Source organism: Diabrotica virgifera, chromosome 9 (genome assembly GCF_917563875.1).
Source record: "Diabrotica virgifera virgifera chromosome 9, PGI_DIABVI_V3a".
Classification (NCBI taxonomy): Eukaryota; Metazoa; Arthropoda; class Insecta; order Coleoptera; family Chrysomelidae; genus Diabrotica; species Diabrotica virgifera.
The window spans coordinates 31,279,369-31,306,349 of NC_065451.1; the positions used below are offsets into that span (position 1 = coordinate 31,279,369).

At 33.9% G+C, this 26,981-nt stretch overlaps 1 protein-coding gene and 1 long non-coding RNA gene across 9 annotated transcripts in view; one reads left to right on the plus strand and one right to left on the minus strand.

Moving 5' to 3' along the window:
- The window catches only part of LOC126892650 (zinc finger protein OZF-like), a 348,853-nt gene that overhangs the window by 177,492 nt on the left and 144,380 nt on the right, over window positions 1-26,981 (plus strand). Inside the window, exons 3-4 of one of the 5 annotated variants that reach the window (XR_007700949.1) lie at window positions 18,250-19,217; window positions 19,476-19,864. The exons of 3 other annotated variants lie outside the window; for them this stretch is intronic. Coding sequence is in view for 1 of the 2 variants with exons in the window: in XM_050662291.1 (XP_050518248.1) it covers window positions 18,250-18,944 (695 nt within the window). In the remaining variant the exon portion in view is untranslated. Of the gene's footprint in view, window positions 1-18,249; window positions 19,865-26,981 lie in introns of those variants that run through there. One more of the 5 variants, XM_050662291.1, reaches the window with a different exon arrangement.
- Window positions 1-26,981, minus strand: part of LOC126892655 (uncharacterized) — a 238,824-nt gene that overhangs the window by 128,367 nt on the left and 83,476 nt on the right. The window lies entirely within an intron of this gene.

Here is a 26,981-nt window from a genome sequence, read left to right on the forward strand (position 1 = left end):
GCTGAGATCCCTAATGGAGTCTAAGTCTGTTTCAAGAAAATCAAAAGAAAGAATTTACAAGACAGTGATTAGAGCTACGGTAGTATATGGAGCTGAATTATGGGTTTTGAGAAAGGCAGATGAAGAAAAATGAGAAAGATGGGAGAGGGAAATTCTCCGATCAATTTACGGAGGCATAAATACGCAAATGGGATGGAGAAGAAGGAATAAACAAAGAGTTGGAAGAGCTGTATACGGAACCAAAAATCACCGCAATAATAAAAGCGCATAGAATAAGATGGCTGGGACATGTGCAAAGATTCTAAAGTCATAGAATGACAGGATGATCTTGAACAGCCAACCAGTCGAAAAGGAAAGGAAGACTTCGTAAAAGATGGTTTGACAGCGTCCAAGCAGATTTACGAGAATTAAAAATAGATAACTATAGGAACAAGGTACTGGACAGAAGAGAATGGAGAGGAGTGGTAAGAAGAGCGTAAGACAAATTGTAACACAAGAATGTGCCATGAACTGCAAAATATATATATTTATTTAGATAATGTGTTTTTAATAGATAAATATTGTATATTGTGTGTATAGTAAAAAAATGTAATTGTGTATTTCACGCCCATGGCCTACATAGCCTGTTGAGCAAAATAAATTAAAAAAATATTCTGTTGTTTAAGTACATGATACTGGTTTAATAGAGAATTACGATTTTAGGTTTTCCCCGTGGCTTTCCATGTGAAATTTGCTCCGAATTATTTCCACAAAGATCGATTTTGAAAGAACATATGGGACTACACAGTAAAGATAATCCTTTTGCTGATGAAATTCGTACCAAAAAGTTTTCACAAAGTTCCCATTTAAATGAACATATGGCAATACACACTGGCGATAAACCTTTTGCATGTGAAATTTGTACCAAACAGTTTTTAAGAAAGTTTGATTTAAACAGGCATATGAGAGGACATACCGGTGAAAAACCATTTGACTGTGAAATTTGCTGCAAGAGTTTTTCACAAAGATCCAGTTTAACAGACCATATGACAATTCACACTGGGGATAAACCTTTTGCGTGTGAAATTTGCTCCTCAAAATTTTCACACAGATCCGGGTTAGCAAAACATAGGAGAGTACATATTGGCGATAAACCTTTTGCATGTGAAATTTGCTCCAAAACTTTTTCACAAAGATCCAGTTTAACAGGCCATATGACAGTACACACTGGGGATAAACCTTTTGCATGTGAAATTTGCTCCAAAAGATTTTCACATAGATCCGGGTTAACAAAACATATGAGAGTACATATTGGCGATAAAGCTTTTTCATGTGAAATTTGCTCCAAGAGTTTTTCACAAGAATCCAGTTTAGCAGAACATAATATGACAGTACATACATATGTATATATAGTTTAGCTCTCCAGGCCTAGAAGGCCCATGGCGTGGTTTACTAATATTTTCCATTCTTCCCTGCTTTCTGCTTTATTTTTCCAATTTGTGATTTAAGTTATTCTATGTCTCTTTTAATATTCGAACTTTGACGGACTACAATAGATTCCCAGAAATAGAAAATGAGCTAAAGGATATAAAATGGGATATCCTGGGTATATGCGAAACCAGAAGAAAAAGTGATGAGTATGTAATACTAAAAAATGGCATACATTTTATGCATAAAGGTGGCGAATACACTGTAGTGGGATTCTTGGTAAAACAAAGCCTCACACAGTGTATCGAAGAATTCAAGCCCATATTAGACAAAGTAGCATACCTTATCATCAGAATTAATAAAAGAACTACTCTGAAGGTGATCCAAGTATACGCCCCAACCAAAAGCCACGATGAAGAAGAAGTAGAAATATTTTATGATGAAATAAGAACAGCTATAGAAACAAATAAAGCAAACTACGAAATACTATTAGGAGATTTTAATGCTAAATTGGGCAAAAGAGAAGATTATGAACATTTAATTGGCAATTATGGATACGGGCAAAGAAACGATACAGAAGAAATGCTTCTCAATTTCATGAATGAACGTAACATGTACTCAATGAACTCCTTTTTCAATAAAAAAACCAAGCAGAAAATGGACATGGATGAGCCCCGACAAAAAGACAAAGAATGAAATAGATTATATCTTAACGAAAAATAGAAACCTAGTAAAAGACGTATCGGTATTAAATCAGTTTGACCTAGGAAGCGACCATAGACTAATAAGAACAAAACTAGTAATAAACAAAAAACTAGAAAGAAAAAGAATACATGAAAAAAGATACAAATGGACATCTGAAGAAATAAAAAATAGTGAATTTAATAAAAAGATAATGCATGCATTAAATCAAGTTAACATGCAGCAGATAATCTCCAATGATATTGATGATTTGAATAACCTTATAACCGAAACAGTGAACAAAAGCATTCTGCCACTGAAAAAACCAAAAACAACACACAATGAATTAGATAAAGAAATATTACAACAAATAGAAAAAAGGAAGATCTTAAATAAATCTAACTAAAAGGGAACCGCAGAATATAGAGAACTTAATAGGCAGATTAGAAAAGGAATCAGAAATCAAAAAAGAAAAGAAGAAGAAAAATTAATAACGACTATTGAAAAAAATAAGAGTATGAAATGCCTCAGACCGACACTAGGACGACGTCAGATAATATCATTAATGGGAAAAGACGAAAATGAAATCACAACTAGAGAAAGCATACTGAAACAAATAGAAGAATTTTACACGGAACTCTACAGAACACATCAACAAGACGATGAAATGAGACCAGCACGGAAATTAATAAAAAATGTTGGATCGGAAATAATGCCAAAAGTAACAATTTCAGAGGTAACTACAGCATTGGGAAACATGAAGAGAAATAAAGCTGCAGGAGAAGATAGTATTACTACAGATATGATATTAGAAGGAGGTAAGGAACTCATTGCTATTGTAACTAAGCTTATAGACAGTTGTTTACACCAGGGTAAAGTCCCTAAGAGCTGGAACAACTCTAAAGTAATCTTATTACACAAGAAAGGTGATAATCAAAAGTTGGAAAACTACAGGCATATCAGTCTATTGTCACACCTATTTAAAATACTCACCAAAGTCATAACTACCCGACTAACAAGAAAATTAGATGAATACCAACCATATGAACAGGCAGGTTTTAGAAAAGGCTATTCAACTTCCGATCACCTGTTAACCACAAAAATATTAATAGAAAAATGTAACGAATACAAGTTTCCAGTTTTTATAGCATTTGTAGACTACGAAAAAGCTTTCGACACTATAGAACACACGGCCGTAATAAACGCAATGCAAAATTGTAGAATAGACAGCAGATATATTAACTAAATAAAAGAAACTATGAACTAAGCTACAGCTACATACTACCTAAATGAAAATGAATACACGAACCCTGTACCATTAAACAGGGGAGTCAAACAGGGAGACACTCTATCACCCAAACTGTTCACCTTAGTTTTGGAGGACGTTTTTAAAAATCTAAATTGGAAATATAAGGGAATAAACATCAATGGCCGCTATCTCAGTAATCTACGATTTGCAGATGACATAATCCTGATAGCTACTGACCTACAAGAACTGCAAACCATGCTTTCAGAACTACACACAGAATCTTCTAAAATAGGACTGAAAATTAATTTAAACAAAACAAAAGTCATGCACTCCGAAGAAACGATGACAATAATAAACAACAAAGTTATAGAATAAGTTGAAGAATATATACTTAGGACAAAAAATAATACTAAATAGGGAAATTCAAACGGAAGAAATAAAAAGAAGAAGAAAGTTAGCATGGGCAGCATTCGGCAAACTGAACTATATACTCAGAAATCAGCAAATTCAACTACATCTTAGATCTAAAGTTTTTTATGCATGCATTATTCCGATATTAACATATGGGGCACAAACATGGACAATCACAAAAAAGAATATGAACATACTCAGAGTCACTCAACACGCGATGGAAAGAGCAATGCTTGGCATATCACTTCAGGACAGAAAAACAAACACATGGATAAGACAGAAAACCAAAGTCACCGATGTGGTACAAAAATCACTAAAATTGAAATGGGAATACGCTGGACATGTAGCTAGGAGCGATCTTAACAAATGGCACAGAATAATTCTAACCTGGAGACCATACGAACACAAAAGACCCAGAGGCAGACTTCCTATGAGATGGACAGATCTGAAACGAACTGCCGGGAAAAATTGGCTGCAAGTAGCGTACAACAAAAAAGAATGGAAAGGAAGACTTGAAGAGGCTTATGTTCAGATGTGGACGTGAATGGCTAGAAGAAGAAGAAGAAGAAGATGTCTCTTTCAACATCTTTCTTCCATTTTTTTTTCGGTCTACCTTTCTTGTTCTTTCCTCCTATTCATCCCGTTAGTATTCTTTTGTAAACTCTCGCGTTTGGCGTCCATTGGATATGTCCCAACCATCTCAGTCTTTGTGATTTTATGATTCCTACAAAGAAACAAAAGACAGCAACAGTATTTATAGATCTAACAGCAGCATATGATACTGTTTGGAGACAGGGATTAATATATAAACTGGCCCGCATTATTCCCTGCAGAAAGATAATTAACCTCATTGACAACATGCTGACCAACAGAGCCTTCCAGGTTATAATGGGAAAGGAGACGAGTAGACAGATGAAACTTAACAATGGTCTTCCACAGGGTTCTGTCCTTGCCCCTTTACTTTTCAGCCTCTATATTGCTGACATGCCTGAAACCGAATCTCGGAAGTTTGGATATGCTGACGACTGGACCCTTGCAGCAAGCCACCAATCTTTAGAAACTACAGAAATCACTCTCACGAATGACTTATCCATCCTCAGCGAATACCTTAAGAAATGGAGACTACAGCCAAGTACTACAAAAACTGAAGTATCAGCTTTTCATCTAAACAACAAGTTGGCAAACAGAGAATTGCGAGTGTATTTTAATAACAAGCTGTTAAAACACAATAAATACCCGAAATACCTTGGGGTTACTCTAGACAGAACGCTCACATTCAGAGAACACCTGACGAAAACAGCAGCAAAATTGAAAACACGCAACAATATAATACAGAAACTCTGCGGCACTACATGGGGGTCCACAGCATCAACATTAAGATCCTCTGCTCTTGGCCTGATATATCCGGTGGCAGAATACTGTGCTCCAGTGTGGCTAAATAGCAGGCATACCCACCTGGTCGACACCCAACTAAACCGTACTATGCGTATGATAACAGGCACAATTAAGCCCACCCCTACAATGTGGCTACCTACCCTTAGTAATATAGCACCACCCAACCTACGCCGCGAACATGCATTGGTTAAAGAATATAACAAAATAATGGACAGTCGCCAGCTTCTAGTCCACAACGACATCCCCGATATTCTTGGAAACCGTCTCCGATCCAGGTTACCCCCTCTACAATCTGCTCAAGCGCTGCAGCAATCCAACTTTGACTTAAATACCCGATGGAGAGAAGATTGGGAAAGTAGGACAGATTCGCATTACCATAGTCTACCGGACATTATAGGGAAACCTGGCGAATTTGAACGTCCCCGTAAGATTTGGGCAGCCCTTAATCGAATTCGAACAAACTGTGGAAGATGCGCCGACTCCCTCCACAGATGGGGTAAACTCCCCTCGCCTTCTTGTGACTGCGGCGCTGCAAGACAGACGATCAGTCACATTGTTCAGGACTGCCCACGCAGAGCATACACAGGCGACCCTATAGACTTTGTAATGGCAACCGAAGGGTCAATCGAATATATAAAAAAATTGGACATCTGTTTGTGATGCATTGTATAATGCATAAATCTAAATATATTCTGTGATATACTTAAGCCATACGCTAAAAAAAAATAAAAAATAAATAAATATGATTCCTACTATATTCGGTTCCTCATTCATCCTCTCTAGTTTTACATTTGGTCCTTTTTATCCACATTTCATTCCATATCTTTCGTTCAAATATTTTCTTGAGGACTTTTCTTTCCCACACTTTCAAGTCGGATTTGTTCACTGGCATATAGTGATATAGGTCTTATCACTGTCTTTTACAGCGTCTTCTTCTTCTTCTTCCTACTTTATAAATAGGCTCAGTGCCTGTTTTACTTCGGTTTTTAGCCTCAATTGACATTGTCTGACCATCTTTTCCTCGGTCGTCCCAATGATCTTCATCCATTTGGCGATTTGTCTCTTGCTATTCGTACTATTCGATTTTCTGTCATTCTTTCTATGTGTTTATTCGATTCTATTTTTCTTCTTTTGGTCCACATGTTTATTTCTTCTATACCACATTTCTCTCGTATTTTCTCACTTCTTACTCTGTCTCTTAGAGTTTGGTTTGTTATTTTTGTAAGACTTTCATTTCTGCTGTTTCCAGCAGTATTTGTGTTTTCGCCGTATCTGCTCTTGTTTCCGCTGTATACGTCATTATCGGTCTTATTGTTGATTTATATATCCTGGTTTTCATTTTCATTGTGAAGTATTTGTTTCTCCAGATTGTGTTGTTGAGACATTCTGCTGCTCTGTTCACTTGTTTTTGTACTTCTTACACTTTTCCGTAGCTTGACAGTTTTATTCGCAAGTATTCTGTTTCAATCCCTTGTTCTATTATTTTGTTATTTACGACCAATTTACATCGTCTCATTTCCGCTGATATCACTATCGATTTAGTTTTCTCTGTTGAGATCACCATGTTGTATATGAGAGCCGTGTCTTCGAATTCTTTATTTAATCTTTGTAGGTCATCTTCATTTTCGGTTGTTATTGTGGCGTCGTCGGCGTAGCAGATTGTCTTTATTCCCTTTTCTCCCATTCTATATCCTCTCCTTTTTTAACTTTCTTTATGATCCCATCCATTATCAGATTAAATATTAATGTCAGTTTCATACTTAACAGGTTGCGATAGTTTTCCTTTACATCTTACCAAAGCTAAAGCGAAACTTTTTTTATTATTAATTTTATTTGTAAAATATTTGTATTAGGATGATTGAACGAATTAGAAAAAAAATTTAAGACTTAACAATTCATGGGTTTTTGTTTTTCCTACTCACAAAACTTATAAATTTATTTCATCAGCCATCACGGCGACCAACTAAGAAATTCCGAGATCGCGGTTTGTGCCTATTATTTATAGCTTAAGCTAATAATTGAAAAGCATTATGAGAATTCCAAGGGGTTATTCAAAGAAAGAATTATAGTTCGAGATAATTACCTAGACGTTTTTAATTATAAAGGGTAGTGGGTTATAAAGGGTTCGAAGGTAGTGTCTGACTATACTTAAAAACGTATGTAGTTACCAGATGTAAGTACACCATTCTTCCCCTAAACTGAACATTAAACTCAAGAACTGACTCAGATTTGTACAGGTCTGACCAAAATTCTAAATTGAAGAAAAATGAACATGCTACTCTGTTACACATAATTGTTCCCCCTTTCTTCCGAGAATTTTTTAACCGATCATAAAATATTCTTTTATTAAAGTACAAAGGAGCGACGGGTGTAGAGACTGCGCGCGGGCACGCTGTGCATATCAGTAGTGTCACCATTTTGAAGATTGGTAACGTTGGTTTAGTACCTATTACAGATTACAGTGTGCGTGCATTTAAACATAGAAGAGTGTTGCTACGTATTGCGTAATTGATCAACTACTTGAAAAGTCATTCTACTTGTATATTTTTTTTATATATTATTTTAAAGAAAAAAATGATATTATTGAAAATGGAAGAATTAAAATATAAACAATAGTTTTCAACATCTGTTCTTTTTCCTACTTGTTCATTTTTTTATGTTAATTTTATGATAGAATAATATGTTTAGTTTATTTATTATTTATTGTTATACCTGTTACATATACATAATTACATACATATAATTTGGGAATAGTGATTTGTTTAATTTTATCCCACAGGATTGAAAACAAAAACTTATATTTGGGCAGTTCAAAATATTTTTTTTAAATAAGATTTTTTTACATCTTGTTCTGGTAACACTTTAAGAAAAACTCACGCGTCGCCACTGCATCTACATTTGTGACTTTCGCCGTCCATAGTATCTTTAGGATACGGCGATAAAACCACATTTCGAAGGCTTCCAATTTGTTTATACCTCTCGATTTGAGTGTCCAGCCCTCTACTCCATATAGCAGTACCGACCATACGTAGCACTTAGTAAACCATAATCTCAGTTGAAGATCGAACTCTGAACAGGTCAGTACCTTCCTGAATTTTACGAAAGCTTGTCGAGCTTGCTTATTGCGACATTTTACTTCCCTGTCCGATGCGCAGTCTTCAAAAAGCCACGTTCCCAGGTATTTAAATTTGCTCACTCTTTCAATAGACTTGGTATTCAGTGTTATGGTGGAGTTTTTAAGTGCATCCAGGTTTCTGGAGATGATCATGAGTTTGGTCTTTTTGGTATTAATCTCTAATCCCATTCGCTTACTGTATTCTGTGATTATAGTGACAAGTTGTTGAATATCGACTATGTTGTCACTAATTAAGACACCGTCATCAGCATATGTTGTTGATCAATACTCCAATCACTTTGATTCCCGCAAGATGTCTTGGTAGCAACATACAAAACCTATGTCCGGCCGATACTAGAATATGGGAGTGAAGCTACAATAACTGCGAGTACAAACACCACCTCCAAGCTTGAAGTCGCCCAGAACACTGCCCTTCGCGTCATCACCGGTGCTCCAAAATCAACACCGATTACATCAATGGAAGCCCAGACCGGTATTGAACCAATACAATGCCGCAGAGAGCAACACGCGTTAACCTTCTGGGAAAGGCAAAGACGAATACTTCCACAAAAATGGGACGAATATAGACAAGCAGCCTCACGTCTTAAAACACAAACCACTCCGCTTACAGTAGCGAATCAAATCAGGGAAAAATACCACATTGACCTGTCGAAAGCCGCCCCCTTCCCAGCGCAAACTACACTCGCCCGCTGTCTACCAAACACAGAATTGCGTCTTGAAAACCATAACGACCCGAAGCACTTATCGTCAGACATTGTCCTAAGGAAAGCCGCCCTAGAGACGATACACACCAATTACCCAGCGCATGAGTGGTTCCAAATCTACTGCGATGGCTCCTCGATGCCGGACTCGGGAAGAACAGGAGCAGGATATGTCTCAACGTTCTCCAAAGGCTCCATAGCTGTGGGTGCCCCTCTTACCAACTATGATGGCGAAATTGCTGCTATACACGAAGCCGCTAAAAGTCTCGAGAATCTCCAACACCCCCAAAAAGTTGCCTTCTTCATCGACTGCCAAGCTGCAATCCTCGCCCTGTCGACAAATCGATATACCGACTGTGCCCAAACAATATCTTGCCGCGTCCAACTGTCGAACTTGCTGGAAAAAGGGTGGCTGATTACTTTACAATGGATCCCTAGTCATGTCGGCGTTGAAGGGAATGAAGCGGCGGATGAACTTGCAAAAGAAGGCACTACTCTTCCACAGCCCCCTAGCTTCCAATCGTACACATCAGCAAAGTCCACCATTAGAAGAGGAATCAAAGGGAAGATAAAAGACCAGCAAATACAAGCCGGTGCTGGAAAATCTTGGGCCCACCTAATAGAGTCACCAATCCCTCACAACTTGCCGAGACCCATCAGTGTAGCCGCGTTCAGAACAACTACGGGGCATGACTACCTGGCCTCCCATCTACATCGCATCGGCGTCCGTGAAAATGACAACTGTCCACTATGTAATCAGCCCCAGATGGATGCTGCTCACCTCCCAGAGTGCCCAGCCCTGATAACAGACCCACCCGAGGAGGATGGAGATCGCCTACGAGAAACGGCTCGTCTATACTGGTCAGCGCGCCGCCAAATGGCTAACATGCCAAGGGTGGGCGTTGGCTAGTAAGTAAGTAGTAAGTAAGTACTTTGATTCCCATCTCTGCATCTTCCAAAGATTCTTGAAATACCTACGGCTTCCGAATAAATGTTAAATAAAAGAGGGGAAAGCACACATCCCTGGCTAACACTCCTTATATGTATGGGTTTGGATATAGAATTGTCTATTTTTAATTGTGCCGTTTGATACCATTACAAGTTTTTAATACATCTTATGTCTTTTTGGTCTATATCAAGTTTTTTGAGGATCTGCATTAACTTGTGGTGTTGGACACGGTCAATCGCTTTTTCGCAATCTAAAAAGCACAGGAACACGTTCTTCCTCTGGTCGTAACAATTTTCGAAACACATTAAATGTGATATTTTTTACTTTCAAGGGTTTTTACCCTGACCAGTGGTTAGATCCCGGGGATAATTTTTAATAATAGAATGTGTTTGTTCGAAGTTTTCTCTTCAATTGAGGTATTTACACCTATAAGACGTAAGTTTCACTTTATAATTTTTTATGAATAAGATTCTTCAACTTAGTCTTTTTATAAGATAGCTCTGATGATGGCATTAAAAATGCTGAAAGTACTTAGCTGATTTTAATAAATTTATTTACACACCATTTTTCCTTTATTCCGCGACGACGAGCTGGCAAAATATTAAGTAGTTGGAGGCCAATAAACTAAAGAAGAAGAAAAAGAATATACCTAAATATAACCATAAACGGAACCTCATAGTTAAACTATGTGACGTCGCGGGTCGTTTGAACTATTTTAAAATACAGAAGACTTTAAATTTGTACTTCTAAATTATTATGAGTTTTTGAAGCGTGAAATTTTGGAAATCTCATTTTTATACAAAACTGAACATTATTATGTAATAAAAAAGTGCAAGTTCCCTATTATAAAGGGGATATTTGAAGGTATATAGTGTCCGACTGCATACTTAGAAACGTATGTAGTTATCATATATGTATAAGTACACAGTTCTTCCTCTAATCAACTATTTATAATGGAAATAAGCCACAATTTTACCAAAAAAAGATTTTATTAACGTTTCGAAGCCCAAATCGGGTTTCGTTGTCAAAATACAAAATACTACTAAAATCAACAAAATTGTTATTGCTAAGTACAAAAATTTTTCTAGTAATTTATTTAATCTGACTCATTAATATTGGCAATTCAGACGTATATTATACATTTTAAAGTAGAAGACTTTGAAATGATATCGTCAATATTTATGAGTTGCGTTCCTGGGACGACTTTACTAAAAGATAGTTCATTCGATTACATGAAATCAATCCCAACTCAAGAATATCCGTCATAAAAAAATATCATAGCATGTGATCTGTCTTTAAAAAGACAACCAGATGCAACGATGACAGTAAAATTCTCGCGTTATAGATTCCATAGTAAATCACGAGGGAAAACCAGGAAAAAACCTCGTGATACTATCCCGAAATCGTAAGTATTTGGTCTTACATTTAATTTACTTTAAAAAAACTAATACCAAATTCTGACTTTAATACATATGTTTAAATTATAAATAATATTAATAATACATAGATATACAATAAGTAATACTAAAATATAAAATTTGTACTAACTCGATATGTGATTGACTTACTAATCGTGGTATTTTCTTTCTATTGACTTCCTCTTTCAGTATGGGTAACCACATCCTACTGCATTCTACGGAGGAATTTGCGACACAATTGGTTTCATTTAGCATAATTAGAGCCGCTTCTTTGATTTTTCTCTTTTTACTATCTGATTCTTTTAGGACTATACTTGAATCTCTCCATTGAACTCTATGTTCATTATCCCATGCGTGTTGACATATTTGATATATATCGAATTCTCTATTTTTAATATAAGACTGATGTTCACTTATTCTAACGTTTAATGGTCTTGATATTTTACCTAAAAATAAAATTGTTCGCATTCACAAGGTATTTTATAAATGCAATTTTTTGTTCTTTCTTGTTCATTGTTAGGTTTAGTTTTAGATAGAATAGATCTCAATGTGTTTGTTGTTTTGAATGTTGTTGAAATGTTGAATTTATTTCCTATTGTTTTAAGTTTCTCGGATAGTCCTTTTATATATGGTATTGATATTTTCCTCGTATTATTTCTTGTGAATGTTGTAGGATCCCGTTCTAAGTTGTTCTGTTCCATTCGATCCAATCTTGACAATTCCTTATTTATAAACGATAAAGGATAATCATTTTTTAATAAAACATATGTTAACAATTGTTTTTCTTCTAAAAATGAATTTTCGTTAGAACAAGTAATTTTGGCTAGTGTTATTGTATTCCTTTTCCATTGTAAATTTTATTGTCTGTTCTGATGTCTTGATCGTTTATAATATTCAGGAATGTATCCAACAATTCTGATCTATGAGGCCATATTGAAAACACATCATCTACATATCTCCACCATACTGTGGGTTTTAAATTTTGTTTAGTGATAAGTTGGGATGTTTTAAGTGTAAACACAGCTTAAAGTGAGTTGGTAGCTCTGAGAGAGATGGCCATCTGGCACTTACTGTTCTGCGGTGATGTTCCATGCGGACTGACAGGTAGGGCAGAGAACAACGGGGCAAAGACAGTAGTTATAGAAAAACTGAATGTAAAATGTATTGAATAACATATTAGTAATAAATATGAATTATTCCATCGACAGTGGTCTTATTAATTAAACAATGGTTAAGGTACTTGAGGACATATCAATGGCGACGAGGATAAAAGTGGTAACGAAGTAAATACTAATTGTTTTATGTAAACCGATGTCCGGTACCTTTGTTAGTGAATCAAGATGGCGAACAAAAAGTTCGAAGAATTTATTCCAGATTTACAACCGTGGACTATTTACGAAGAAAGATTGGAACAACATTTTGTGGCAAATGGGGTTGAAGAGGAAGCTATTAAAGTGGCGATCCTAATCAGTTCGGTAAGTGCACCCACATACACCTTGTTGAGAGATCTATGTTTTCCAGAAGCTCCCAAAACCAAAACATTTGCAGAATTATCACAGTTATTAGCTACCCATTACGGAGGTCAAGTGAGTACATGGAGAGAGAGATGTACATTTTTTGACCTGCGGCAAGAAACTGAGGAAAAAATAGCGGACTGGTATGCTAGGATAAGAAGTGCTGCAGTTACGTGCAAGTTTGGGGCAGATCTAACCAAAGTGCTGCTAAATAAGTTCGTGAGTGGTATGTGTCCTAGTAAAATTCTCGACAGATTATGCGAAGAGGATGAAAAGGCGACGGTGGAGCAGATGGTGAGTTTGGCAATGAAGACAGAAAATGCTATTATGGCTTCAAAAACAAGCTCGAGGTCAACTGTAAATGTTCACGTGATAGATCATCAGCAAGCTTCGTCATCGTCGAGTTCTCGAGTTCGTCGGCAGGGACAGGATGGAGGTTGGCAACATGGGACAAGGCGGACAATGCATGGCAGCTCAAACGTCAATGTAAATTCAAGTGTCAATCAGATGTCGAAATGTAAGATATGTGGAAATAAACACAAAAATAGTTGTAAATATAAAGATTACATTTGTAATATATGTAAAAAAATTGGGCACTTGGCTAGGGTCTGTTTGGCACATAAAAATAGTGTTAATTTTATAGATAGTGAGGCGGAAGAGGACATTTATACATTAGACAGCATAGAATCAAGAATTGTTGATCTGTGCCATGTACAAGTCAAGGTAGACAATCCCTTTAAAATCCAGGTAAAGATTGAAGGCAAAATATATGAGATGATCATTGATAGTGGCGCTGGTATAAGTGCAATCACAAAAGAAACATATATAAATAATTTTTCTCATTTTAGGCTAACCAGTGATGATCTGTTGCTAAAAAGTTATGAAGGTAGTGTCTTTTCACCAGAGGGATATTTTATAATAGATATGGGCTATAAAAGCAAGAAAATACCAGTAAAGCTATACGTTGTTCAAAAAGGTTCTGCAAATATTCTAGGGAGAGACTGGATAAAGGCCTTCAATATTAGGCTTGAAATGATGAATCAAATTGTAAGTAATAGTAAAATTCTAGATCTAATAAACAGTTTTTCAAACGTATTTACTAGTAAGTTAGGAAACTTTAATCATAAGGAAATTTCAATTAAAGTTGTGGAAAATGCTAAACCAGTTTTTTGCAAGCACAGAGCTGTTCCTTTAGCCTATGCGAAAGAGGTAGAGTTAGAGTTAGATAGGTTAGAGAAAGAGGGAGTAATAGAATTAATAGACAATTCAGATTGGGGAACACCTTTAGTCTTTGTTCAAAAATCAAATGGGAAAATACGAATATGTGGGGATTACAAAACAACAATAAATAAACATTTAGAAGATGTGAAATATCCACTTCCAAAAATTGATGAATTATGGAATAAACTAAAAAAAGGTCAACGTTTTTCAAAAATTGATTTACAACTAGCTTATATGCAGTTCTCCTTAAATATTGAATCAAGTAAGTTGTTAGCGTGGAACACTCACAGGGGTTTGTACGCAGTTAAAAGATTACCATTCGGAATAAAATCAGCAAGTAGTATATTTCAACGAGAAATTGAAAATCTCTTTAAGGGCATGAAAAATGTAACAAATTTTTTAGATGATATAATAGTAACGGGGGAAACAGCAGAAGAACATATGACTAACTTGAGGGAAGTTCTTAGCAAACTTGAAAAGGCTGGGCTGACAGTTTGTAAAGAAAAATGTGTATTTTTTAAAGAGGAAGTTGAATACTTGGGGTACAAAATATCAAAAGAAGGCCTTAAGAAAACAGATAGTAAAATTGCTGCAATAATAAATGCACCTAAACCAGAAAATATAACAGAAGTTAGAGCTTTTACAGGGCTAGTAAATTATTACCATAAATTTATACCTCGGGCTGCCCAGATCTTAGAACCAATATACAAGCTTTTAAAAGGTAATGTAAAGTTTTTCTGGTCAAAAGAATGTGAAAGGGCATTCAATATTATAAAAGATATAATAGCATCAGATAATTGTTTAGTTTATTTTGACCCTGACCTTCCAATAATAGTAACAACAGATGCAAGTGACAAGGGTATTTCAGGCATGTTAAGCCAAGTTAAAGAGGGAGAGGAGAGAACAGTAGCATGTGTGTCAAGAACTCTCATGCCAGCAGAAAAAAAATATTCTACAGTTGAAAAAGAGGCTTTAGCAGTTCATTTTACCATAAATAAATTTTACCAGTACCTCTGCTGTAATAAATTTAAATTAAGGACAGATCAAAAAGCGCTAGTTGCATTATTTGGAGAACACAGGAGCATCCCTAAAATGTCCGCAAACAGGATACAAAGGTGGGCTTTATTTTTGTCATCGTTTGACTACAGTATTGAACATATCAAGGGAATAAACAATCCTGTAGCTGATTATTTATCAAGGTCACCAGTGCAGGTTACGGGAACAGTAGAGGAACCAGCGGAAGGAATGACATATATTCATTTCACGGAGTCTATAGAATACTGGCCAATTAACAACAAAGTACTTAGAGAAGAAACAGACAAAGATGGCATTTTAAGGGCAATAAAGATGTATATTAAAACGGAAAGATGGCCCAAACATTTAAGTGATGAAATAATGCCATTTTACCATAAACGACAAGAGTTGTATTTAGATGAGCACATAATAATGTGGGGACATCGTATTGTGGTACCATCAAGTCTAAGACCACAAATCCTCGATGAGCTCCATGCAGGACATTTTGGAATAGTCAGGTGCAAGTCATTAGCGAGATCATATGTTTACTGGCCTAAAATAGATTCCGACATAGAGCATAGGGTAAAAAGTTGTGGTCCATGTTTAAAGAATAGAGACAACCCTCCATCAGAGTTTTCACCGTGGCCTGAAGTGGACAAAGTATTTGACAGGGTGCATATAGATTTTTTGCAATTAAAAAGCAAGTTGTGCTTAATATTGGTGGATGCTTACAGCAAATGGGTAGAGGTATTTCCTATGAGTAGGGCGACAGCAGCAGAAACGCAAGAAAAACTAAGGGAAGTTTTTGCCAGAATGGGACTACCAAGGTTATGTGTGAGTGACAATGGACCTCAACTAGTTGACAAAACCATGGAAATATTCTTTAAGAAAAATGGGATTAAGCATTTAACAGGGGCACCTTACCATCCATCCAGCAACGGAGCTGCAGAACGGTATGTCAGGACATTTAAAATGAAGCTGAAAACAGCCCTAGATGATCCAAGAAACTCTGGTATTCCACTGTCTACATTAATATCAAGATATTTACTAACATATCGCAACACAAAACACCCAGTAACAGAAAAGTCACCAGCTGAACTTGTATATAATAGATCATTGCGAACAAGAATATCAATGATGGCCGAAAAGCCCAGTAAAGAACAGCAAAATATTTCTATAAAGGAGAAAAGATGTTTTGAAATAGGAGAAAGGGTTATGGTAAGAGACTATAGGGAAACAAACCGAAAGTTGTGGGTGGCAGCTAAAATAATAAATAAAGTAGGTAAGAAAACTTATTATTGCAGATTAGATAGTGGTCAGGTATGGAAGCGTCATACGAATCAGGTAGGCAGGTGTAGCACTGAGTTTGCAAACAACAGGGAAAATGAACTTGACAGTAACAATGACTTTCAATATATAAAACTACCAAACGTAGTACATCCGGTAGGTGAGAGTATAACACAATCTGAATCAAATTTGGAGAAGTTAACGATGGAAACCCAAGGTGAGCCAGTTTTGCTGGACATGGCTACTTCTTCAGACACTGGCAACAGATCATCAACTGATACAGTTTACAGGTCAGATAATGAACAAAACATTATTGTTGATTATCCATCTGATAATATGTCTCAAACAGGTAGAAGCAGACGCGTTACAAATATGCCAAAGAAATACAATGATTTCATTCTAGAGTAAGTCAAAAAAAAAAAAAAAAAAATTGTTCAGTTAGGTTTTACATAATCATATTAATCATATTTGGGTAGATATAAATTAAGGGTGAGGGTGATAAGTTGGGATGTTTTAAGTGTAAACACAGCTTAAAGTGAGTTGGTAGCTCTGAGAGAGATGGCCATCTGGCACTTACTGTTCTGCGGTGATGTTCCATGCGGACTGACAGGTAGGGCAGAGAACAACGGGGCAAAGACAGTAGTTATAGAAAAACTGAATGTAAAATGTATTGAATAACATATTAGTAATAAATATGAATTATTCCATCGACAGTGGTCTTATTAATTAAACAATGGTTAAGGTACTTGAGGACATATCAATAAGGTACTTGAGGACATATCATTTAGAAACGATATTAGTTTCGAAATCCTCCATAAATATATTAGCCAATAATGGAGATAAAGAAGAGCCCATTGCTAGACCAAAATTGTGTTTATAGAATTCAGTATTTAGTTCAAAATAGGTATTATTAGTACATAATGTCAATAACTCCATTATAGCTGATACATTTAGTCTTGTCCTAGTTGTCAATGTATTATCATTTTCTAATTTCGTTTTAATTATGTTAAAAGTTTTATCTAGTGGCACATTTGTAAATAAACTGTTTATGTCAAAACTTACTAAAATATTATTTGGATTAAATTCAATATTTGATAATTTGTTTAAAAAATGTTGTGTATTTTTTATAAATGTGTCATTATTATTTGCAAATGGTTTTATAATATTTAATAAAAATGTTGATAGTTCACTACAATGGGTCTAAGTGGAATATTCGCTTTATGAATTTTCGGTACTCCATAGAAATGTGGTGTCTTACTGTAATGAGGTGTCATTAATTTTCTTTGATAGTACGTTAGATCATTTTTAAATTTGAATAAAGTTCTATAGATTTTGTTTTCTAGTGTCTTCGTTGGATCCTTCGTTAATTTGGTATAAGGTCCATTTGTAATTAGATCTGTAATTTTGTCCTCATATTGTATTTTATCCATTATTACAGTTGCATTTCCTTTATCCGCTGGTAGGATTGTTATGGAGTCATCATTTTTTAAAGTTTTTAAAGCTTTCATTTCCTCTTTGCTGATGTTCTGTTCAATTTTATTAGATTTTCCAATTCAAGTTTACATAGTACTCTATATTGTTCTTTTTCATGATTTGGTAAACACTGGGATATTTTTTCCACTGAACTAATTATGTCTAATTTTGGAATAGATGGATGAGTAACAGTAGGTATAGTTTAAACCTTTTGACAATGCCAAATTTTCCGTTGCATTTAAATTTCTATTTGATAGATTGACAACTGTCGCTAATATGTCATTATTTCTATTTAGGTTATCAAAAGCATTATTAAATTTAAAGGGACACGATCATAAAATATTCTTTCATTTGAGTACATGATAGTGGTTTAATAGAGAATTACGATTTTAGGTTTTCCCTGTGAAGTCTGCTCCGAATTTTTTTTACAAAGATCCATTTTGAAAGAACATATGGGACTACACACTGAAGATAAACCTTTTACATGTGAAGTTTGCACCAAACAGTTTTTAAGAAAGTTTGATTTAAAAAGGCATATGAGAGTGCATACCGGTGAAAAACCATTTGACTGTAAAATTTGCTCCAAGAGTTTTTCACAAAGAGGCACGTTAGAAGACCATGTGAGATTACATACTGGTGATAAACCTTTTGCATGTGAAATTTGTGCCAAAAAGTTTTCACAAAGTGGCTATTTAAAGAAACATATCAGAATACACGCTGGAGAATCTGGAGATAAACCTTTTACATGTGAAATTTGTGCCAAAAAGTTTTCACAAAGTTCCCATTTAAAAGACCATATGAAAATACATACTGAAGATAAGCCTTTTGCGTGTGAAATTTGCACCAAACAGTTTTTAAGAAAGTTTGATTTAAAAAGGCATATGAGAGTGCATACCGGTGAAAAACCATTTGAATGTGAAATTTGCTCCAAGAGTTTTTCACAAAGATGCACGTTAGAAGAACATGTGAGATTACATACTGGCGATAAACTTTTCTCATGTGAAATGTGCTCCAAAAGATTTTCACAAAGAACCGGGTTAGCAAAACATATGAGAGTACATACTTTCGATAAACCTTTTGCAAGTTAAATTTGCTGCAATCGAAGACCTTCCGCATTATCACAAATGCACCGTGGTACATGCCCAATGAATAGGGGAGAGTTGGACAAAACCGGGTAGGTTGATAAAACCGGGTACCCCTTAATTCTTCTAACTGTCTGCTGATATCTATTAGACAATGTTAAAATTAGTGTCCCTTTACCACCAACAGTCGTGTGTATTCATTTCTACCTCATCTGAGTAATCTGTGCCGGAGCAGTAAGACCTCGCCTGTTTTTTGATGCAGGAAACTCGATTTTTAAGGTAAGTTGATAGCTGTTTTCTCCTCTAATGAATAACTAATGGCCATTTCAAAATTTAATACATGCAACCTAGTATATTACCTTTAATAGGGCCAAAAATTTTGAATATTATATCATAATTTAAAAATCTAAATAACATTTAATGTCTTGTTTACGAGTTTGACAAAACCGGGTAGTCCGAAAATCGACAAAACCGGGTACCCGATTTTATCAGACCTCTTGTTACTTTCAGTTTCTGCAGTGGTTTCTTTGATTTTAGTTAACTACAACGTGTGGCTTCTTCTGTTGAAGAAGCTAGTAAGAAAGCTAGTAGGAAAAATTAAAAAAAAATTTCCAGTCGTAAATAAATTAAAACTAAATGAACTGGACAAAAAAAAAGAAAAAACGTGGTAAAAAGGGCTGCACCAAAAACAAAATTTTGGAGAGTTTGGAGGAAGAAGATAATAATGACGATGCGTGTCTATATTACAATTAACTATTTTCAAATTATAATGCGAAGGAAGGCTGGATAAAATGTGTGTCTTGCACCAAATGGGCTTATGACGCCTGTAGTGCCTATGATGATGTAAATGAAGTTTTTATTTGCGACTTCTCTTCATATATTTTCGATTTTTGTTCACATACTTTTAATAAATATTTTATTTTCTGCCCATTAGTATTTTTACATGGTAATTAAGTTACTACCCGGTTTTATCATACCGGTTGGACAAAACCGGGTATTTTGTAATATTTTCATAAAAGTAAAAAAAATTAAAAATCTACGAATATTCATTAAAATTGGCATTGGCATATAAACTCAAGTCATTTGAGAATATTTCAATCTGCAGCAAACATTTGCTACTGTCACATAGCAAAAGATACAGACGGTTTTTGGAGTGGTTCCCGGTTTTGTCCAACTCTCCCCTACATCAATCGTGCTCTTCAGATGAAAACCGCCAAAAAAGAAACTGCCAGTTACTCCCAAAAATATGACATACGACTGCAAAACCACCTCAACAGGCTAGCGAAAAACCTAATGAGACCCCAGGCAAACAGAAGGCTAAAGCGCCACACTCTAAGGGATCTACCAACAAAATTTGAAATTTTCAAAAATATTTTAATTTGTTATATGTACATACACATTTATTAAAGTTACAAATAATTTTATTATTAAAATTATGATTTCATAGGTTATTGTTACTGGACAGTCTCCTGCAAGTCTTTTGTAATTTAATTAAACAATTTACTTATTAAAAATAGTTACGGTTTCGTTTTGATTTAAATCTGTCTCCTGGCATCCTCCGATAGCTATTTCTAGGTCTACCCGTTGTCAAGGAGGCTATGCAAGAAGAGAAATTTACCTCAAAACTTCCGATCTTCTCGGTATAAAATAAAACTATACCATAGTAAGGTTAGAACGCCCTCTAACGGGGAATAAGTGAAATGAATGTCGACACGATTCAAGTTCTCTGTTAACCCAGATATGAAAATATCAAAAGGCGCCCATAGGAAAATATTCCAACATACGATTTCAGAGAACCTATTGGGACCGTGCAAGTTCGGTAAAGCGACCTCTATTTCTACGCTCTGTACTTTTATTCGCACTTTTAATTATATTGGCCAATTATATTAGTCCTGGTTGCTGGATAATTGTCAAGACCATAGTCCAAAAGAATAATAAGAAGAAAAAATAAGATGCAGGTTATGTTTAGCAAACGTAAACAATTGTATGTAGTAAATAAAATCAGTTATTAAAATGCAGTACTGCAAGCAAAATACAATTAATTAAATTTACCTTTATATAATAATTGCATATCATATCAATATTGTGGAGCAATATATAATTTTTCTGCGTCAATGACAGAAGGTATGAAATATACGTCAATTTGACAATTTCAATTGACAATATGAATTATTTAAGATAGTTGCAATATTTCTCCGCGACTCGCGCACGGTCGTTTCTCGTTTCCCTTTCCAAGTACTTGCACACCGCGAATACGAAACGAGTCCTTTGTACTCCCAACAGAGAATCATCTGGGGTTAACATAGAACTTGAATCGTGTCGACATTCATTTCAATTTATGCTCTGGGCTAATTAGCAAAATACGAGGAAGAGTTATTTACCAGCAATTTTAGGACACCATTGTGTTCACTCCCATCTTGAGCAGGTAGTTATTTTATTAGTCGAGTTCACTCCCGACACTATTCGAATTCACTCCCGAGCGAATTTACAATAAAGTATGATTAAGGCATATTATTTTTCTGAAATTTAAACAGTTGTCAAATAGCACTTTTATGGTAAAGCAATTCGAGAAGTTTTTCGAGACACTAAACTTGAGGGATGCCTGTTTCACTTGGGTCAAAGTTGGTAGAGAAAAATTCAACAGTTGGATCTGTCCCACGAACATCAGTTAAAAAATGGTGCAGAAACAGATATAGCTAAATATATAACTTATATATTTGGTTTACCATTTCTCAAAACAGATGACGTTGGGGATTGCTTTGCCATAGATCTTGTTGCAATTCAACCAGAAGATGAAAGATTGGTTAAGTTTAGTGACTATCTCGTTGAAACCTATATTGAAGAAACATCAACATTTCCTTTTTACATATAGGCTGAAAATTCTTCGTCTTTACAAAGGACAACAAATGCATGTGAGTCTTTTCACTCTCGCTATAATGCTTCATTATCGCTATAATCATAATGCTTCATTATACAACACATCCAAATTTTAACCAGTCTATTTATGTTCTCCAAGATTTTCAATTAAATACTTATATCAAACTTCAAAGTATAGATATCGTTGTGAAGTGTACGATAGAAAAGGGATATTGAGAGAAAACTTAAAGATAATAATTTGAAATAACTACAAAATAACCGCCTTACCAATTTTGAATTTATAAAAAATGTATCAAATATGTTGTAAAAAAAGTAAGCGGGGCAGTTATAGCAATTTAATATTTACTCTAATGTATGTATGTATGTATTCAATGAAACTTAGTGACCAAATATTAACAAGAACAGAACAATTAAACTTTGTTTTCTTGAATTATTACCAAGTTGCATTTTTAAAAATTATCCCAATTGTAGATCTGCAAGAACGTCTAATAAGAAATATACTTTTAAACGAATAATTTGGCAACTGTGTAAAGATTTTAAGGTATAATAATTACTTATAATAATGACGGCTTAAAATCGCCTTAAGCGAAGGTAATATTCATATTTTGGGAGTGAACTCAACTCGTCCCCAATTTTATTGCTCAAATCGAATCTTATGATTGTATAAAGGTATTAATGTTATAGGTATGCAAAGTCTGCAGATAGTGTGCTACTTTTTTTATAAACAAAATGGCGCCCGAAAATCGTGTTTTTTTCAATTTTTGCTCTATAACTCCAAAGATTTTAACTTTACACCAAAAACACTCAAATAAAAATTCACCGTAATTAAATTCTGCATAGAGACGTGTTTTTCCCGATTTACTTCAACGAAAATTTTCCCGGGAAAATGCAGGTTTTTCCAACAAAATCTTTAATTTTCAACCAAAATTTTAGATAAGTAATTGTTTATCAAGAATTAAATAACTTGGTAATATAAAAGCTCTTTTTGTATAGATTACAGTTCCAGATGCCGATGGAAATTGAATGAACAGTTTAGCAACAATTAAATTGTTAATTAAAAATTTTCGGTCGCTATAATAACCACAATAATTATGATACATAAGAATAACTATGATTTTTTTATAAAAAGACACTGTGCCTATCTAATGTGCCTTACAGAATTGAAATTGGACTATTTAAGTTATAAACATTTATAAACATTTTTTTGGCTTATAAACAAATAGAATATCTCAAGAAATATTAAATTAAATTAAATCATGAAAACGGCATTAAAAAGCGGTAGGACGCTTCTTTTAAAAGAAAAAACGTTTAATTGTGATTAGTGGTTCCTTAGATACAACCGGTCAAAGTTGACCGGCATTTACGGCAAATATATAAACAATAGGATTATAATTTTCGAACCATCACCTTTTTATTTTTGTTGTCTTTCACCACACTAATTTTTATATCTTTAAAATACTCATAACATATATTATTAGAATAAAAACTATCGATAGTACGAGTGAAAATTGCCAAAATAGCAAAATTCCAATCAAAAATTAGGTTGGAGAAAATGTAATGTCAAAGTTCAAAATCGGTATACGTTAAAAAAATGCATTTTCTCGGCTTCCCATGGAGCAATTTTCTTCATTCCTTTTTTGTTCCCAAGTAACTCGACTAGAGCAATCTAACTAACCCATTGTTAAATTTCAAACTTGCTTTTGTTTTGTTATAATAGATTTATTTATTTATAAGAAAAGGAAACTACATATTATATCCAGTTGTAGACTTTTTTTAAATATACTTACTACAAGTGTACCTTTTAACGTTAATAACACAAATATTCTCATTTGAAAGCCGTATAATTATTTAAACAATCTTTGTTTAAACAAATCAAAAATTTTTGTTATAACAAATAAATTAATTTATTATAACAAAACAAAAGCAACTTTGGCATTTAATAATGCGTTAGTTAGATGGCTCTACTCGAGTTACTTGGGAACAAAAAAAGAATGAAGAAAATTGCTCCATGAGAAACCGAGAAAATACATTTTTTAACGTATACCGATTTTGAACTTTGAGATTACATTTTCTCCAAATTAAATTTTTGATTAGAATTTTGCTATTTTTGGCAATTTCCACTCGTTATATCGATAGTTTGTTATATAATAATATACCTATGTTATGAGTATTTTAAACATATAAATTTATTTATTTAGCGTATGGCTACATCACAGTTTTTGTACATAAATAAAAAGAACAATACATTGTAAATAATAATTAATTTTTACATACAAAAGTTTAGTTTCAAAAATTTTAGACATATTCAATCGACTGCCATCGTAGGATATGATCGGACAGTCCTCCATTAAATGTTTGCTCTTCTCATACCTTCGATAAACATATAAAATATGGTGTGGAGAAAGAGGACAAAAATAAAAAGGTGATGGTTTAAAAGTTACGATCCTATTGTTTATATCTTTGCCGTAAATGCCGGTCAACTTTGACCGATTTTATCTCAGTAACCACTCACATTACAATTAAACGTTTTTCTTTTAAAAGGAGAGCCCTGTCGCTTTTTTTCCAATACCGTTTTCTTGATTTCATTTAATTTATTATTTCTTGAAATATTCTATTTGTTTATAAGCCAAAAAATTGTTTATAATTTTAAAATATTCCTGAGGCTGCCTAAAAAGTCCAATTTCAATTTTGTAATGTACATTAGATAGGTACAGTCTCTTTTTATACAAAAATCATAGTTATTCTTTTGCATAATAATTATTTTGGTTATTATAGCGAACGTAAATTTTTAATTAAGATTTCAATTGTTGCTAAACTGTTCATTCAATTTCCATCGGCATCTGGAACTGTAATCTATACAAAAAGAGCTTTTATATTACCAAGTTATTTAATTCTTGATAAACAATTACTTATCTAAAATTTTGGTTGAAAATTAAAGATTTTGTTGGAAAAACCTGCATTTTCCCGGGAAAATTTTCGTTGAAGTAAATCGGGAAAAACACGTCTCTATGCAGAATTTAATTACGGTGAATTTTTATTTGGGTGTTTTTGGTGTAAAGTTAAAATCTTTGGAGTTATAGAGCAACAATTGAAAACAACACGATTTTCGGGAGCCATTTTGTAAATAAAAAAAGTAGCACACTATCTGCAGACTTTGCATACCTATATTATAGCCTAATAAAATAAAAAAAAGTCAAAATGTAAATTCGTACAGGTTAAAACAAATTTTATATGAAAGTATAGGTGGGTACAAAAGATATTTTAAAGAAAGTATCCAAATCATATAAGGGGATCATTGTTTAAATAATTAAAAAGGGGTCATTTTTGCAAACAAAATACTTTTTTAACTGCTGAGGTAATCCACTTATCGATGAAGGTCTATGGGATTTTTTTCTGCAAAGTTGAAGAGAAAATATTTCCCATAAGACTTACTAAATTAAATTTGACCCCCTATTTATTTAAATAATTGTATATAAAACTTTAAAAACAAATTTGCAAAAAAATATTTTTAGCGTTTTAAATAAGCACTATTAAATATCTTTTTTTACAGACTAAGTTGCGCCATATTACCAGTATTGAGCAAAAAAAATCGGTCAAAAAATATTTAATATTTTTTGAGATATTGAATTTGTTTATTAAATGTTACTATATTTTCAATTGCAAAAACGCCGTTGTTGCCAAAGAAATATGCACCTGTTTAAAATCTCATTATTTTTATTTTTATGTATATTTTCGATAAACGTATTGATAAATTCAAATTTCAATTAAACTCCCCCCTAAAATGGCATTTGAAGATTATTCAAATTTGTTTATAATTTGTTTTTTTAATAACGTCGCGGGGGTTAAGTATTTTGAAATGCCGTTTCGATAATTGGGTTCCTGGGATTTTTTACTAATTAAAAAAATTTTCTTGTCGTTTTTTCTTCTTCTTTGTTTCTTGAAGTTATATTACTACGGGCCCTTTTAGGGTTAAATTTTATTAAGAGTGTCGAATTTCTGAGTTGTAGATTCTAGATCTAAAAATATTAAGATTTAACTAAAATCTCTTAAACAAAATGTGGCTACTTACTGAGTTACAGGGTGTATTATTTAAAAATTTGAAAACTATTTTTACCAAGTACTTTAAAACTATTTGACGTATCCTTATCATACTTGGCAGAAAGTGTAGCTATTATGCACCCTACTAAATTGTGATTAATAAACGTTTCTAGCTAGTGCCAGAGGCGTACGACAGGGGATAGTGAATGATTGACCCCTCCCAAATTCTACGCCACTGAGCAAATTACTATTTTAGCGAAATTTTTCGATTCTCCAATACTTTGTATGTAAATAACTTTATTGGTATCGATAAAGTCATCAGTTTGAGAGATATTGGAAGTTTAAAATGAATGAATGAATGAATCAAAATAACTATGCCGTTTCATTTTTAACGTCCAATATCTCGAAAACTAATGACTTAATCGTTACCAGAAAAGAGTATATTATTTACATAGAAAGTATTAGAGAATCGAAAAATTTCGCTAAAATAGTAATTCCCTCAGTGGCGTAGAATTTGGGAAGGGTCAACCATTAACTATCCCCTGTCGTATGCCTCTGGTAGCAGCTAGAAACTTTTGTTTATCACAATTTAGTAGACTGTATAATACCCACACTTTGTGCCAAGTATGATAAGGATACGTCAAATAGTTTGAAAGTACTTGGTAAAAATAATTTTTAAATTTTTAAATAAAACACCCTGTAACTCAGTAAGTAGCCACATTTTGTTAAAGTGATTTTAGACCAATCTTAATATTTTTAGGTCTAGAATCTACAACTTAGAGATTCGACATTCTTAATGAAACTTAACCCTAAAAGGGCCCGTAGTAATATAACTCCAAGAAAAAAAAAAGAAGAGAAAAAAAGACCAAAAAATTTGATAATTAGTGAAAAATTCCCAGAAATCCAATTATCGAAACGGTTTTTCAAAATGTTTAATCCCCGCGACGTTATTAAACAAAAAATTAATAAACAAATTTGAATAATTTTCAAATGCCATTTTAGGGGGAAGTTTAATTGAAATTTGAATTTATCAATACATTTACCGAAAATATACAAAAAAATAAAAATAATAAGATTTAATACAGATGAATACTTCTTTGGCAACAACCGCGTTTTTGCAATTGAAAA